This window comes from Perca flavescens, chromosome 4 (assembly GCF_004354835.1).
Source record: "Perca flavescens isolate YP-PL-M2 chromosome 4, PFLA_1.0, whole genome shotgun sequence".
In the NCBI taxonomy this organism is placed as follows: domain Eukaryota; kingdom Metazoa; phylum Chordata; class Actinopteri; order Perciformes; family Percidae; genus Perca; species Perca flavescens.
The window spans coordinates 8,272,554-8,286,356 of NC_041334.1; the positions used below are offsets into that span (position 1 = coordinate 8,272,554).

Below are 13,803 nucleotides of genomic sequence, written 5' to 3' on the forward strand. Positions count from 1 at the left end.
TATGAATAGTATATGGATTCAATGTCTATTGTTAAAGCTTTCAAAATTGAAATGCTTCAAGATGGACTTATTTTCAACAACTTAAAACAGTATAGTTTCTGTTTTCCGGATTATCAATAATATGAATGAGTTGACGTGCATGCACCTGTACAGGTGCATATAAGCTATTAAAAACAGGCTAACAATGAATTTCAACACTTTAAATAAAAAGTGATCTATTTCAAACCAAAAGAAATGCAAAAGTGAAGAACAACATCTGCCTGGCGTCTCAACCAGTTAGACCCTCCTGCCCTGTGTCAATTACAAATTATGCAAAGAGGCTAACATGTCATCTCATCACTCATAATTACGCTTTGTAGTTCTCTAATAAAAACATAGAAAAAAGGTTCCTGCAGCTATTCTTGACTTATTTTTTAATTATTTTATTTTTACAAATGTTTGGAATGTGTAATAGCAGTAGCCATTCATAGCAAGTTAACAAACTTGAAGTTAATCTGTCAGTAAGCCATTTCAAGTCTGTCACATTGTTAAACTAGCATTTAAACTGTCACAAAAGAAGACATACATTTAATTCTGGCTTTTATGAAGTGTAAAATCAGTAACAGTACAGTTACTTGTTGGTTTGCCTGAAGAAGACCCAGTTGGGTCGAAACGTTGCATTTTTATATTAAATATGGGAGTTTAAAGCAGTGTTGCGGACATTATATTATTTTCGTTTTAAGTACTTTCATTTGTCCTGCACCTGCCTGAAGGTGGGATGTGCACACAGTTACTTTTATAAATACTTGTTGGTGGGATCATTGTAGAGCACAATGCACCGTTGAAAACATTCTAACCCTTATTTTCTGCATTAATATTTTCAGGTATTGCAGATATAAATTGTGTGTGATTCTAGAAATTGTATCTATATAACACTGCATGAAAAGTGGGATTTCCGTCCCCGTAAATGCCTGTAAACGCCCGGAAATCCCACTAATTTTCGGCAGTTATCGACAATTTACAAACTGCGAACGTCACGTTCGTCTGTGCCACATATTGTCGGAAATGAACCATGACGTATGTGGAGAGCCCCCACGGAGGTGTTAATGGATCTAATTAGAATATGAATAGACGCCTGGCCAGAGAACGTCTGGCCTGGCTGGAATTTCCTCACTCGCTATTGGATGAAACCACTACTTTTAAACAAGAAAAATCTCTCGTGATTGGTTGACAGGTCTGTCACGGGTTAGGCTATTGGTCAACCTGGGCCATTATTATTATAATAATAAAATTATATATATATATTTTTTTTATTATTTATTTATGTATTATACATATATATTTATTTCATATATGCTATGTTGTATATTCATGTCATGGTTATCCTAATTAAAATGATTTGCCAGGAACGTGTTGTTTATTCAAAGATAGAGCTTTATTGACACAAAACACAAACTATGTACAAAGCATCGGAGACACACAGCACACACAATAAATATCCCACGCTCACAAGAAGCAGCACCGTCCACATCTAACCCGCGGCTACCTCAGAGCTGTAGGTAACCGGCAGCATTCGGTCCGAATTCGGTCCATTTTGCAGACGTCTGTGGTCGTTGTCCTGTAGGTCTATGTGGCGCACTTCCAAATGCCCACCTCACCCGCAGCCAGCACACTCCGTCTTGCTTCCAGCAGCTGTAAAATCAAATCAATAAAGACAATCAGTACTGCGCAATGCACTTCTTATGGACACAACACACCTATGAATGCACCTGAAAAATATTCACATTAACCAAACTGATCTAATCTTACCCTCTTTTCTTCTCGACCGACTCCGAGCTGAACTCTTCACAGCTTCTGCCAGCGATGCCACATCTGGTTGTTTCTAGCTGAAGCTCCTGCGTGCTGTCTCGTAATATGTCTTACAGGCAGCTGGAAAACAATTATATGAGAGTGGTATGCAGGGGCGGATTAAGGTGGTCAGGGGCCCCTAGGCTGCTCTTTGTGTGAGGCCCCCCCTTAATCATTGTGCTTTACTGGAAAAATGTATTTAGTGCCACACATGGTCCACATGCAAATAATAATAATATTAATTTTAACTGACACACACACACACACACACACCAACTACCACCACACCACATAGGTAAAATGAGAAAACTACATCATAAAACTAACATCAACAGAGATGTAACTGGAAAGAATACCAGATATTATCCTCTGCCACCACAGCACCAAAACAATTAAAATGAATGTAACTGTAAATGTAACTAAACAGCAAAGCAGCAGAATTCCCTGGATTCACAGTTCAACAGCAAGCTGGTAATCACTTTTATCTTTATAAACCAACAAGTAGGCTACAGCATCTGCAGCAGTGCAGAACACCTGGTTTTACTGAGGCAAAATCACAACATCACTACCAGTGGTGGAAGAAGTATTCAGATCTTTTACTTCAGTAAAAGTACTAATACCATACTGTCCTGCATTGAAAATGTTACTTAAGTAAAAGTATGTAAGTATCATCAGGAAAATGTACTTGAAATATTAAAAGTGAAAGTACTGAACGTAGAAAAATCCTCATATTTTTTAAACAAACCAAACAGTACTGTCAATCAACTAGTGTTTAATGGTCTATTCATCTCAGCTGACTTGTAGCCGTTATATTGTTGGCTAGTTTAGTTTAGAATCAAACATCATATTTATAAACTACATGTGTTTTGTGTGCAGAAATCTTAATGTGTAACTAGTAACTAAAGCTGTAACAGATGAATGTAGTGGAGTAACTAACGTAACTAGTAACTAAAGCTGTAACAGATGAATGTAGTGGAGTAACTAAAGTAACTAGTAACTAAAGCTGTAACAGATGAATGTAGTGGAGTAACTAAAGTAACTAGTAACTAAAGCTGTAACAGATCAATGTAGTGGAGTAACTAACGTAACTAGTAACTAAAGCTGTAACAGATGAATGTAGTGGAGTAACTAACGTAACTAGTAAATAAAGCTGTAACAGATGAATGTAGTGGAGTAACTAAAGTAACTAGTAACTAAATCTGTAACAGATGAATGTAGTGGAGTAACTAAAGTAACTAGTAACTAAAGCTGTAACAGATCAATGTAGTGGAGTAACTAACGTAACTAGTAACTAAAGCTGTACCAGATCAATGTAGTGGAGTAAAAAGTACAATATTTCTCTCTGAAATGTAGCGGAGTAGAAGTAGAAAGTGGCATGAAGAGAAAAGACTCAAGTACCTCAACATTTGGACTCAAGTACAGTACTAGTTAGTTACATTCCACCACTGATCATTACCAAGACACAAACCACTGTGCAATACACTAAACTGTGAATAAAATAAAAATAAAAAACAGCAGCAGCAGCACATAACACTGTTATTAACAACAATAATGAAACAGCAGCACAACATGTAGGCTACATATTGTTGCATAATCATCATGCCTTTAGAATTTTTTTTTTAGAATTCACATGCAGGATCCGAGCTATAGGTAGTAGCAGGGATGGACTGGTACCAAAAATTGGCCCTGGCATTTTGGCCCAGACCGGCACACCACATAAGATCACAAATACCCCCCCGTCCTTGCTCTCCCCTGAATGTGTATAGCAACTCCTACTCCTTAAAACTATTAACGCCATGTAAGGGGTAAGCAAGAATCATTGAGAGTTGACACATTAAATACAAAAAAGTGCCATTTATTAATATAATAAAACGGTATACTCCTTATGAATCATAAAACAACAATATATATATATATATATATATTTGTGCTTCAACACAACAAGCACCTGGAAGTACGGTGGCCGCTACAGAAACCAAAACTTGCGTGTGCTAAATTTGGAACCGATCGGATTCTGAACAATTGCAAACAATTCTAATAAAGAAACGTTTCCATTGGAATCCTAATTTTGGAAACAATTCCAAGAAGGAACCGATTCTTATGGCCAATCCTACCGAGCAGGCCATGACATTCAGGGGAAAGTGCCAATTAACCCGGTGGAGCCAGCCGCTTTAGACTGGCCGTAGCAGATAGCATGTAGATATAAGGCTGGGCAATGCTGCCCAGTATCTGCTCTGTGTCAGCTTAAAGGCACAGTGAAAACCTTTGGCACATTCACCATGTGTATTAAGAAATAGATTTCATCAAGGCAAGACAAATAAACCCTTATTGGTTTCCTTTGAATTGGTTTAATGTTTTTTTTCATGAACTGAGTTTTCTCTCTTGCAGAACTCCAATACAGAAAACCCAAACTGTGTGGCCATCGAGGGAATACTAGAGGCTTACTTCCAGAGCCTGCGAACTGTTCAGCTGTATGGCCCAACTAACTTTGCACCTGTCATCAACCAGGTGGCTCGGTGAGAAACACACACACACACACACACACACACACACACACACACACACACACACACACACACACACACACACACACACACACATGCACTCAAATACACTCACAAACACATACTTGAATACACACTCATACATAATTTCTCTGATACATAAAATCTGCACATTTCCATGAGTTCTGTCACTTATCCTGTAGCATCATGGGAAGCCAGCTGTTTATGTATGCATGTTATGAATACGAAAGTATGTGAGGTGACTTGATGGCAGTGATAAGCTACTCACAAAAACTGTCAATAGTCCCTGTGTTTGTCGAGATAACAGTTTACATGTTATGTTTCCAGACATTTTCAGATTTGATACACACACACACACACACACACACAGACAGACAAACACACATACAGACTCACTCCCATACCTTGTTAGAGGACTATTTACTTTCAAGCAAGGTTCTGCAGAAATACAAAGCTCATAATAACTGGTTTAGAACGTCTATGACAGGGAGTCAGCTCAAACTTCCTGTGCATTAAAGATGAACTGAGCTGAAAGAATTAACGTTGATAACGTGTTGGTTATGACAAATAAAAATGAATTACTCTAAAGATTTTAATAAAAAAAATCAATATAGCTTTTTTTAAGCAACACAAAAATTATGTTTTGTTAGTATTAGAACGCTGACAATTTCAATGACATCACTGGCATGGTAGGACCTGCAAAGGTATATAGGCTACAGTGCAGCATATTACAGTTTTTGCCTATTGCTTACACACTTTTTGCAGAATTTGGCTCATTATGTCAAAACTCTACACACAAGCCAATCAGACATTAACAGAGATTAACAACTCACATATATGCCAAAATGAAACACATCAATCAAAACTTAACACTCCTTTCTAAAAGTGAAATTCTTGCACCAAAACCATACACACAAGCAGTATTTGAATTACTCTTTCATATCACCAGCAACACACTGATGGGCTTTATATAAAACACTGCAGTCTTTGTGTTTCTATTTTTATTGTCATTTTCTCAGACTCAGTCTTCTGTAAAACTCAAAAGTACAATTTCTGCAGTAATCTAACAAGAGTTTTTACAAAAAACAAACATTCTTACAGAAGTAAAGAAAAATAGAATCACAAATCATCAAAGTTAGCAACAAAACACAAGTAAAAAAACAATTACTGGAGAAACTGCTATTGGGAAAAAAAACACATAGTTGTTTTGTGTGTGTGTGTGTGTGTGTGTGTGTGTGTGTGTGTGTGTGTGTGTGTGGTAGGCAGCTGGGGGAATGGGGGGGGGCTTATGGATCCTGCCTTCTGTTCAGATCTGGCCACAAGACCTCATCAACATCACATGCGATGTCCTTGCGGGCTGGGCATCGGGGAAAATATCGCCTTGTGTGCGGAATCCACGCTTGGATTGATTCCACCTCAGTGTCTCCGCATGCCTCTTCTATTGCTTGCAGAAGAGGTATGCGGGCGTGTGGTTGCCGTGTGGCTGTAAAGGGGCAGATATAAAAGTGTGAAATGGTTATGGTTGTTGACCCAATCTCGGACCAGAGCAGCCCGGTGGAAACTAACATTATTCCAGATGACAACAAACCTGGGCTGCTCTGGTCTGCCCTGCACAACTGCATGTAGTGCATCAAGAAATACATTGATCTGTTCTGTATTGTAGGGACCTATAGTGGCATGGTGATGTAGTACTCCTTGGACACGAATTGCAGCACACAAGAAGATATTTCCCCCACGCTGCCCAGGGACGTTTACAACGGCCCTTTTTCCAACTACGTTACAGCCCCGACGCCTGGTTTTGGCCAGATTGAAGCCTGCCTCATCCACGTAGATGAACTCATGTGGCAGTTCAGCGGCATCAAAATCCAGAACTCTCTGTAACAGAAAATATTGAATAGTGTTACTTAAAACACATACAGTAACTACAATGCCTATATTTTCACACAAGTAGGGGCTGGGTTACAGTACTGTAACATCACAATGGTATTCCTTTACATATACTTCACAGCACTACCATTTTTTGTATAGTACAGTTAGTACAGTAATACTGTAATATGATAGAGAATCATGTGAAACATACCCTACTGTATGTTTGACATGATTCTCTATCATATTACAGTATTACAGTCTGGAGTAGAAACTTGAAGATATACCTGTTCTCCAGTCGGAATGTCCTTATTATCGATGCTATTGTGTAGCGACTGAGGTTAGGATGGACTCTTTGCCCAGCCTCCCCCATGGACAGGCCATGATTTATCATTATAGCCCTGATGTCATCTGATACACGTCTCCACACTGGTCCTCGTCTTTGTCCTCGTCCTCTTCCACGTCCTCTTCCATGTCCGACTCCTCTCTCTCTTTGTCCTCCTCTTACTCTGACTCTCATTGCCTCCATGCTTGCAAAGTTCTTACAGTTTTTCTTGATTGCTTTGATGCAGCAGTCAACTCAAACTCCACATTTTTCAAAACAGTTAACACACAGGCCGGAACAGTGGCACTGATGGTCAAAATGACACATTTTGTTTGCAAATGGCTCTAACCGTGCCAAAACATTTACAGTTTTTTCCAACTGCTAACACGTTTTCAAAACTATGTCTCCTTTTTTCAAAACTCTACACTCAATTCCCAAAACTGCACACACAAAATGCTAAATGCCTCACATCTCCTTCAAAATGAAACACTGCATTCAAAATACCATAAACACATCTCAAAATGAAGCATTTGCATCAAATGGCACAAACACTTTTTTCATAATAGTAAATATTTGGATATACCGTGTACACACTGTTGTTCTAAATCTAAAGCTCTTTTGTCTTTCATAGGCTACATCTACATTTACACTGTTCTAGAAAGAAAGTAATCTGCTGAAAGTGGTTGAAAAGTGCACTGTAAAAAACAATGTAATGTTACAGTAAAACAGAAAATATTTATTGGGCAAAACATTAAGTTTGTAAGATAGCACAGCGTTGTATACAGTAGCATGACACAAGAAAACAAAACTACAAACTTATGTAAACCAAATGTGTGTGTGTGTGTGTGTGTGTGTGTGTGTGTGTGTGTGTGTGTGTGTGTGTGTGTGTGTGAGTGTGTATGTGTGTGTGTGTGTGTGTGTGTGTGCGTTGTGAAGTGTTTGTGCGTGCTTGTGTTTCGGGGCGGGGGGGAGTAGGTGGAGGCAGATTGTATGCACTCTGTGCAAAACAAAGTCATTAGAAATAATCATTAGATAGTTGCATGCAGTATGGACGCCACTGTAAAGCTACTCAAGATGGGCTTCTCTCATTGGTCAATCCGTGGTTGATCACATGATGAATAACTCTGGCCCTGATCTCATCATAGATGTCTCTCCTTCCTTTTCTTCCCTCCTCTTCCTCATCATCCTTGTTATTGTCCCCTGTCTCTCCCTCCTACTCCCCTTGCTCTCTGTCTATTGTTGGCATCCATTGTTCAAAACAGGTCATCTGACCTTTGACCTATGTATAGGCCTATACTAAAGCAGTGATTGGTTAGTGTTCAGTTATGACATAATGTGTTTGCAAATGTGAGGAGTGTGTGTGTGCCCTGGTAAATAAGTGTAGCATTTTGATTGGTTGTGTTTAGAAAAGGAAAGCAAGTCACTTCCTGTTAGATTTTTGTGTTTTAGGTAGAGAATTGTGTGTAATGTTTTGAAAAAAGTGTAATATGCAATTGAAAACTGAGTGAAAGGCTGAGAAATAGCTTATAGTTTTGGAGATTTGCTGTGTAGTTTTGCACTTTGAGTGAGAGGTTTCAAAAATTGTGTGACATGAAAAGATTTTGTGTGTAAGCAGTTGGAAAAAACTGTAAAATATACAACAAAAGCAAATTTTGCCTTCAAACAACACAACTTGCAAACAAGTGTATGAGCTCTTCCAATCAACCATTACACAGTGGACAACAAAATACAAAATACAGCACTCAGTGTGAATCAGTGCACCATTGCTTGTCATTGTAGCCTATTATTGTACGTAGCTTTTATGCTAGTGACATTTGTTGTCAAATTTACCTTCTTGCAAAGAACTGGATCCAGAATCAGAAATGCTTTAATGCAAATTGTATTGATTCCATTGATTGTTACTTTCAAACTGTGGCTAAAAACTGAAATACTGTAAATATTACACAAAATGCATGTAAACCAAAATTAAATCTATTATAGTAAAATAAATTAAGAAAATAAAACCTATTACAGTAAAGTAAACATTACTGTAGAGTATAAGAAATAGCCACTATTGATATTCAGTCTCCTCTGTCTTGACAATGGGGCCACATGGCCTCATCCACATCACATTCAATATCCTCTCTTGCAATGCACTGAGGGAAAAATCTTCTTGCATGCCTTATCCAACCTTGACATTTCTCTGCACCTATTTCTTGGGCAGCAGCATTCATTGCATTCAGCAAGGGCATCTGCTCTTAGGGACGCTGATCATAAACCTTCCACCTCCAAGCACCGAAGAACTCCTCTATGGGATTCAAAAATGCTGGAAGGAACTGCATCATTATCCGAGGGTGTACTGCAAACCACTCATATTTTCAAGGCGAGAGTGGTGGAATGCCACATTGTCCCAGATAATGACGAAGAGTGGTATGTCAGGCCTCAACAGCCCTCTCTCCTCAGGTGGGATCAGCCTGTCATGAAGTGCATCCAGAATGTTATGAGGCGCTCGGTGTTGTATGGGCCAATAGTGGGGATATGGCATAGGACACCATCATTAGAGATGGCAGCACACATGGTTATGTTGGCACCCCTTTGACCTGGAACTGTGACAATGGCCCTGTACACAATGAGGTTCCTTCTACGTTGCCTCACTTTACAGAGATTGAAGCCGGCTTCATCAACATAAATGAAGACATGATGTGCCCCCTCAGCTTCAAGCTCCATTATTAAAGTAAAAAAAAAGGCAAAATTACAATGAAAAGTGACTCCAGTTAACTCTAACTGAATGATATGACAAGGCATTACAGTAAACTGTAGTCATGTTTCCTTACCTCCACATATTGTATAGAGCTGCTTCATGGCCATATGGTTCCTTCTTAGGATTCGGTCAATGGTGGTCACACTCACGTTGTTGATGTTCCTAAACATGCCCTGATCTGCAATCACTGCTGCCCTGATTTCACGCAGCCTTATGGCATTGTTTGCCATAACCATGTTCACAACAGCTACCTCCTGCTCAGCACTAAAAATTCTCCCTCTACCACCAGAGAATGGTAGCCTTTGGATTCTATAAAGAATACATGTAATGGGAATGAGGAAACAATTACATAAAGTATATTACTGAAGATATTTTTGTATATACAGTACAGCAACATTACCTGTTTTCCTGTCAAAAAATTCTGACAATGGATGCGACAGTGTTTCTGTTCAGAACAGGTTGGACTCTTTGTCCAGCTTCTCTAAGTGAAAGGCCATGATTGATAACATGATCAATAACAGTTGACCGAATTTCATCAGAAACCTGAACCCTTCCAACTATACCTCCACCTCGCACTTGGACTCCTCTTTCTCTGACCCCTCTACCTCTTCCTCTCACTCTCATCTGCCTTTGACCTCTCCCATCCATGTTGGCAACACAGACGCTGCACCTTTAAGGCCTGCAGACTGATTGCTAATCAAAGATTTGTGTGAAGGAGTGTTAAACAGGTGCTTCAGTGATTTCATACTGATGTAGGTAGTTTCTAATAGTTAGGAACAGATAGCTTCTGTTTGGTTACCATAGCTAAAACAATGGAGTTTGGACTGCTTGAATGATGTCCGTGTTAACTGTTCTGCAAAAGGGTGGGGAAAATGTGTCAATCCAATGAGAAATGGTTAACACATTTGCAAGAGGTGTCTTCTGCTCTGCTGAGACAGTGATGATGAAAACCAAGTGGATCCCAGTTTCTTTAAGCAGGTCAAAGCAATCAAGAAAAACTGTAAAATGGCTTACCTGAGGCCTATTTGTAGTGCTAAAGCCCGGGACACACGGTGCCAATTATCGGCCGTTGGACAGTCTGGCGAGGTCAGTGACTCGAATCTGTTCGGTGTGTCCCGTGCCGTCGTCAGTCTGGGGGGCTGTCGGCGTTCATTTTGGCCGACCTGACATGTTCGGTCGGCGGCAGGACAGTCGGGACTCACCCGGAAATGGGGAGCGGAATGAGGTGACTAGAGTCTCGCAAAATCTGACGAAAATCTTTTGAACTGACCTTTGTTGAGCTGAAATGAAGACAGATTCAGGAACTGCATGGCCTATTTCTCGCTTAAAATGTTTTCATAAACTTGTTTCAGTGAACTATTTTAGTATAATATGAGATTGTATTCTGAACGGCCGCTATGACAGTCTGGCTTTGAAAAAACAAACCCATGTGATGCGTTCGTCCAGTCAGCTGCCGGTTTTAATTTCTTGGGCAACAATATAGAGTAGCGCTGCCTGCTGCTATGAAGACGTATTACGTTTCTCAAGTTGGTGTCGCCTCAGTGTGTGTCGAGGCAGTTTTTTGGACCTCGAGGACGCAACTAATCATTTCCACTGGCTTTTCTGAAGAGGGTCGGCCGTCTGGTTGGTGTGTAACCACTTTAAGGCTCAGACCGATTGGTGTTCTGTTTTCTGTGCAAGTGTTTTCAGGTGTGTATGTAAGGCCGGTTGCACACTGCACGCGTCTCGCAAGCGTGGCGTTTCTGTTGCGTCTCAGCTGCGTGTCAGCTGCGTGGATTTTTCTGTGTCCTACACACCAGAAGCGTGTCTGACGCAGCGCTGCTCCTGCTGCTAGGTACAGGGAGGACTGATCTCGGGACATAGTGCCGACAGATTCAAACTCTGAAAAATGGGTAAGTGGGCTGTCTGTGTAGCTGTAAAGAGCCTATACAGCCTATCTAATGTTGGACCGTCACTCACGTTGTTATCGTAGCCTATCCTACTACCCTTATATAGCCTACTGATTTGATTAAAGCAAGACCACATCGGCAGTATTGACTGCAAAATATGTTACAGAATATTTCGTTCTGTATGACCAGTGCAACATTTGAAAATATTTTCTCTGAAATTTTGTATTACATTTATATCTACATTGATGTCAAAACCTAGACTTTCAAACATCAAGATGTCATTTATTAATTTATGCATTCGTGTCTAAATGACATATAAACATATTTCCTATTCTATTTTGCCTGGAAACGCTTCCAACACGCAACAAATAGGCGTCGGTTCTATTTCTAGCAGGCACGCGTCTCAGGCGCGTCTCGAGCCGCGCGTCTCACGCCGGTAGTGTGTAAGCTCTAACCTGTTAACATGGGAGCCGAAATATAAATGGACACGCCACGCGGCTAACACGCTCGCGCGACGCGTGCAGTGTGTAACCGGCCTAAGTGCCTACATTTGCCAGATTAGTTTTGCATTTTGAACACAGTGTTTTCCCAATGATAACAGGAGATTTCGTTTTTTAACAAAGTGTCTACTGTAAGAAAACGTGTGTGGTGTTTCGCAATAAGTGTGTTACAGAATTGCAAACAAAGTGCAAAGTTGACAATGGCCCAATCCCAAAGTGAGCCCTGAGGACTAAGGACTAAAGACTCACAGACTTAATTGATCTCAGGTGCTAAGTGAGTGAGTGTGTGAGGCCACATGGTCTCAGAAATGGGATTGGGACAGCACTTCAGGAGATCACATGTTACCTTGGCGACGTTTAATAAAAAAGATGTTGCTGACACTTGCCGGTTTGGGAATTTTCATTTTAAGTTTGTTGCTTTCCACAAGGCCAAGGCACAGGAGACGGTTGCGTGATTCCACATTATTTCAAGCTCTTGTTTTACAAGCTGGAAAACAGGTTGGTCTGTTCCGTGGCCGTGTGTCATGCTGTTGTTTACCTTTGTAATTTCCGGATTTCTCCACGATAAACGTCACAACGCTTTGAATTGTGGGTAATTCCCTTTGGTGAAGTCTGCATCGATGCAGACTCACGGAAATGGCTTGGTAAGTGTGTACTCAAACCCTCACGCCCTTTGAAATTCGACATTGGGACAACCCTAAGCCCTTACGAATTCCGCGAGAACGCGCACCAAAGTCCGTAAGTCTGTGAGTCCGGACTTTGGGATTGGGCCAATGTGTTTAAGCTATGGTTACACTGTGTTTAAGGTATGCTACAAGAAAGTTTAGGTATTGAGGCTTTGGTCCAAGCAGTTGCTTTTAGTGTTTAGGCAATGGGCAAAAACTGTAAATACACATGAAAATTAGTAAATTTCATGGCATGGGTTACGCATTTGAGCCTGTGAGGGACAGGCCTGTAGTGTCTGACTACCACCACATGGAGGACGATCAGTTTCAGGCTCCACCTTCGGATCGTTTGGGGGGAAGTGACTGGTGTGTGTGTGGGCGCTGCCGGAGCATGGACACTGCAATTGAATCCATCTGTTGCAGAGAGGTCAACCTGAACCATTTACTGATGAATGTACAATGCATCACCATGCATAGGTCATTTTGGATGCTGTGCGGTGAGAGAGAGGTATTGGAGGTGGCTATGCTTTTTCTGATGGATGTCCGAGCTGAGACGCTGGAGCGCCCCATAAGTTGCAGGTAGGTAACATTTTATTTTACGAATTGGCGACTGTGCTAGGCTAGGTTAGGCTAGGCTAACTTGTTATATGCATTTCTCAGACTGTTTATTTTGAGAGTTTACCGGCAGTTCACTCTTTGGCGAGGGGGCATTTGGGAAGGAGGAATAGGATTCCGATCCCATCCTGTGCCGTCAACTACATCAGGGATATTTTCCCCTCAGCACAATATCAATGATTCGAGTATGCTTTGGACTTGTAAATAAACGTATTTGACACAGTATGTCAAACGCGTCATGTACTCATTGACGTTTTCAACACCTGTCTCTATGCTCTATAATATATTAAACACTAGAAATCATGACTATAATAATTTTATTGACAAGGCAGGGGGTAGAGAGAAAGCTAGCTAAATACAAGAAACAGCAAGCTAGCTTAATACACAGGCTAACAGCTAGCTCTAAATAAACAGGTTAACAGCTAGCTAGCTAAATGCCATATATACACTGACAAACGGCAAGCTAGCTTAAAACATTGTCAATTACAGATTTAATTGATAAAGCACACCATGGCTACACTTTCTATTCTTTCCAGAAGCAGTTTCAGATTAGAGAGAGCAAGTATGAACTGAGGGGAATGTGCATGTTCACAAAGATAACGATTAGAACAAATGTAAAACAAAGATGTATATCATCAAAAGGAGTAAACTTGTGGACTCTTTTAGATGAGGAAGTAAAAATGTGTTACACGTTACAAAGATATAAAAAAAAACAACAACTAAAAAGTCAAGAGGAAACAGAATACCACAAGTGGTTAGTTATCACAGTTAAGACAATGTGCCACAGATCATACTCGTGTTTGATTTCCTGGTGTTTCTCTCTTAGTACCTTCTGCACAGATGGGTGGCAG

The 13,803-nt window shown here is 40.4% G+C and overlaps 1 protein-coding gene across 1 annotated transcript in view; it reads left to right on the top strand.

The window, feature by feature from the left end:
* The window catches only part of LOC114553537 (copine-9), a 396,447-nt gene that overhangs the window by 323,181 nt on the left and 59,463 nt on the right, over nt 1–13,803 (top strand). The window contains 1 exon segment of the mRNA XM_028574744.1: nt 4,216–4,343. Coding sequence (XP_028430545.1) covers nt 4,216–4,343 — 128 coding nt within the window.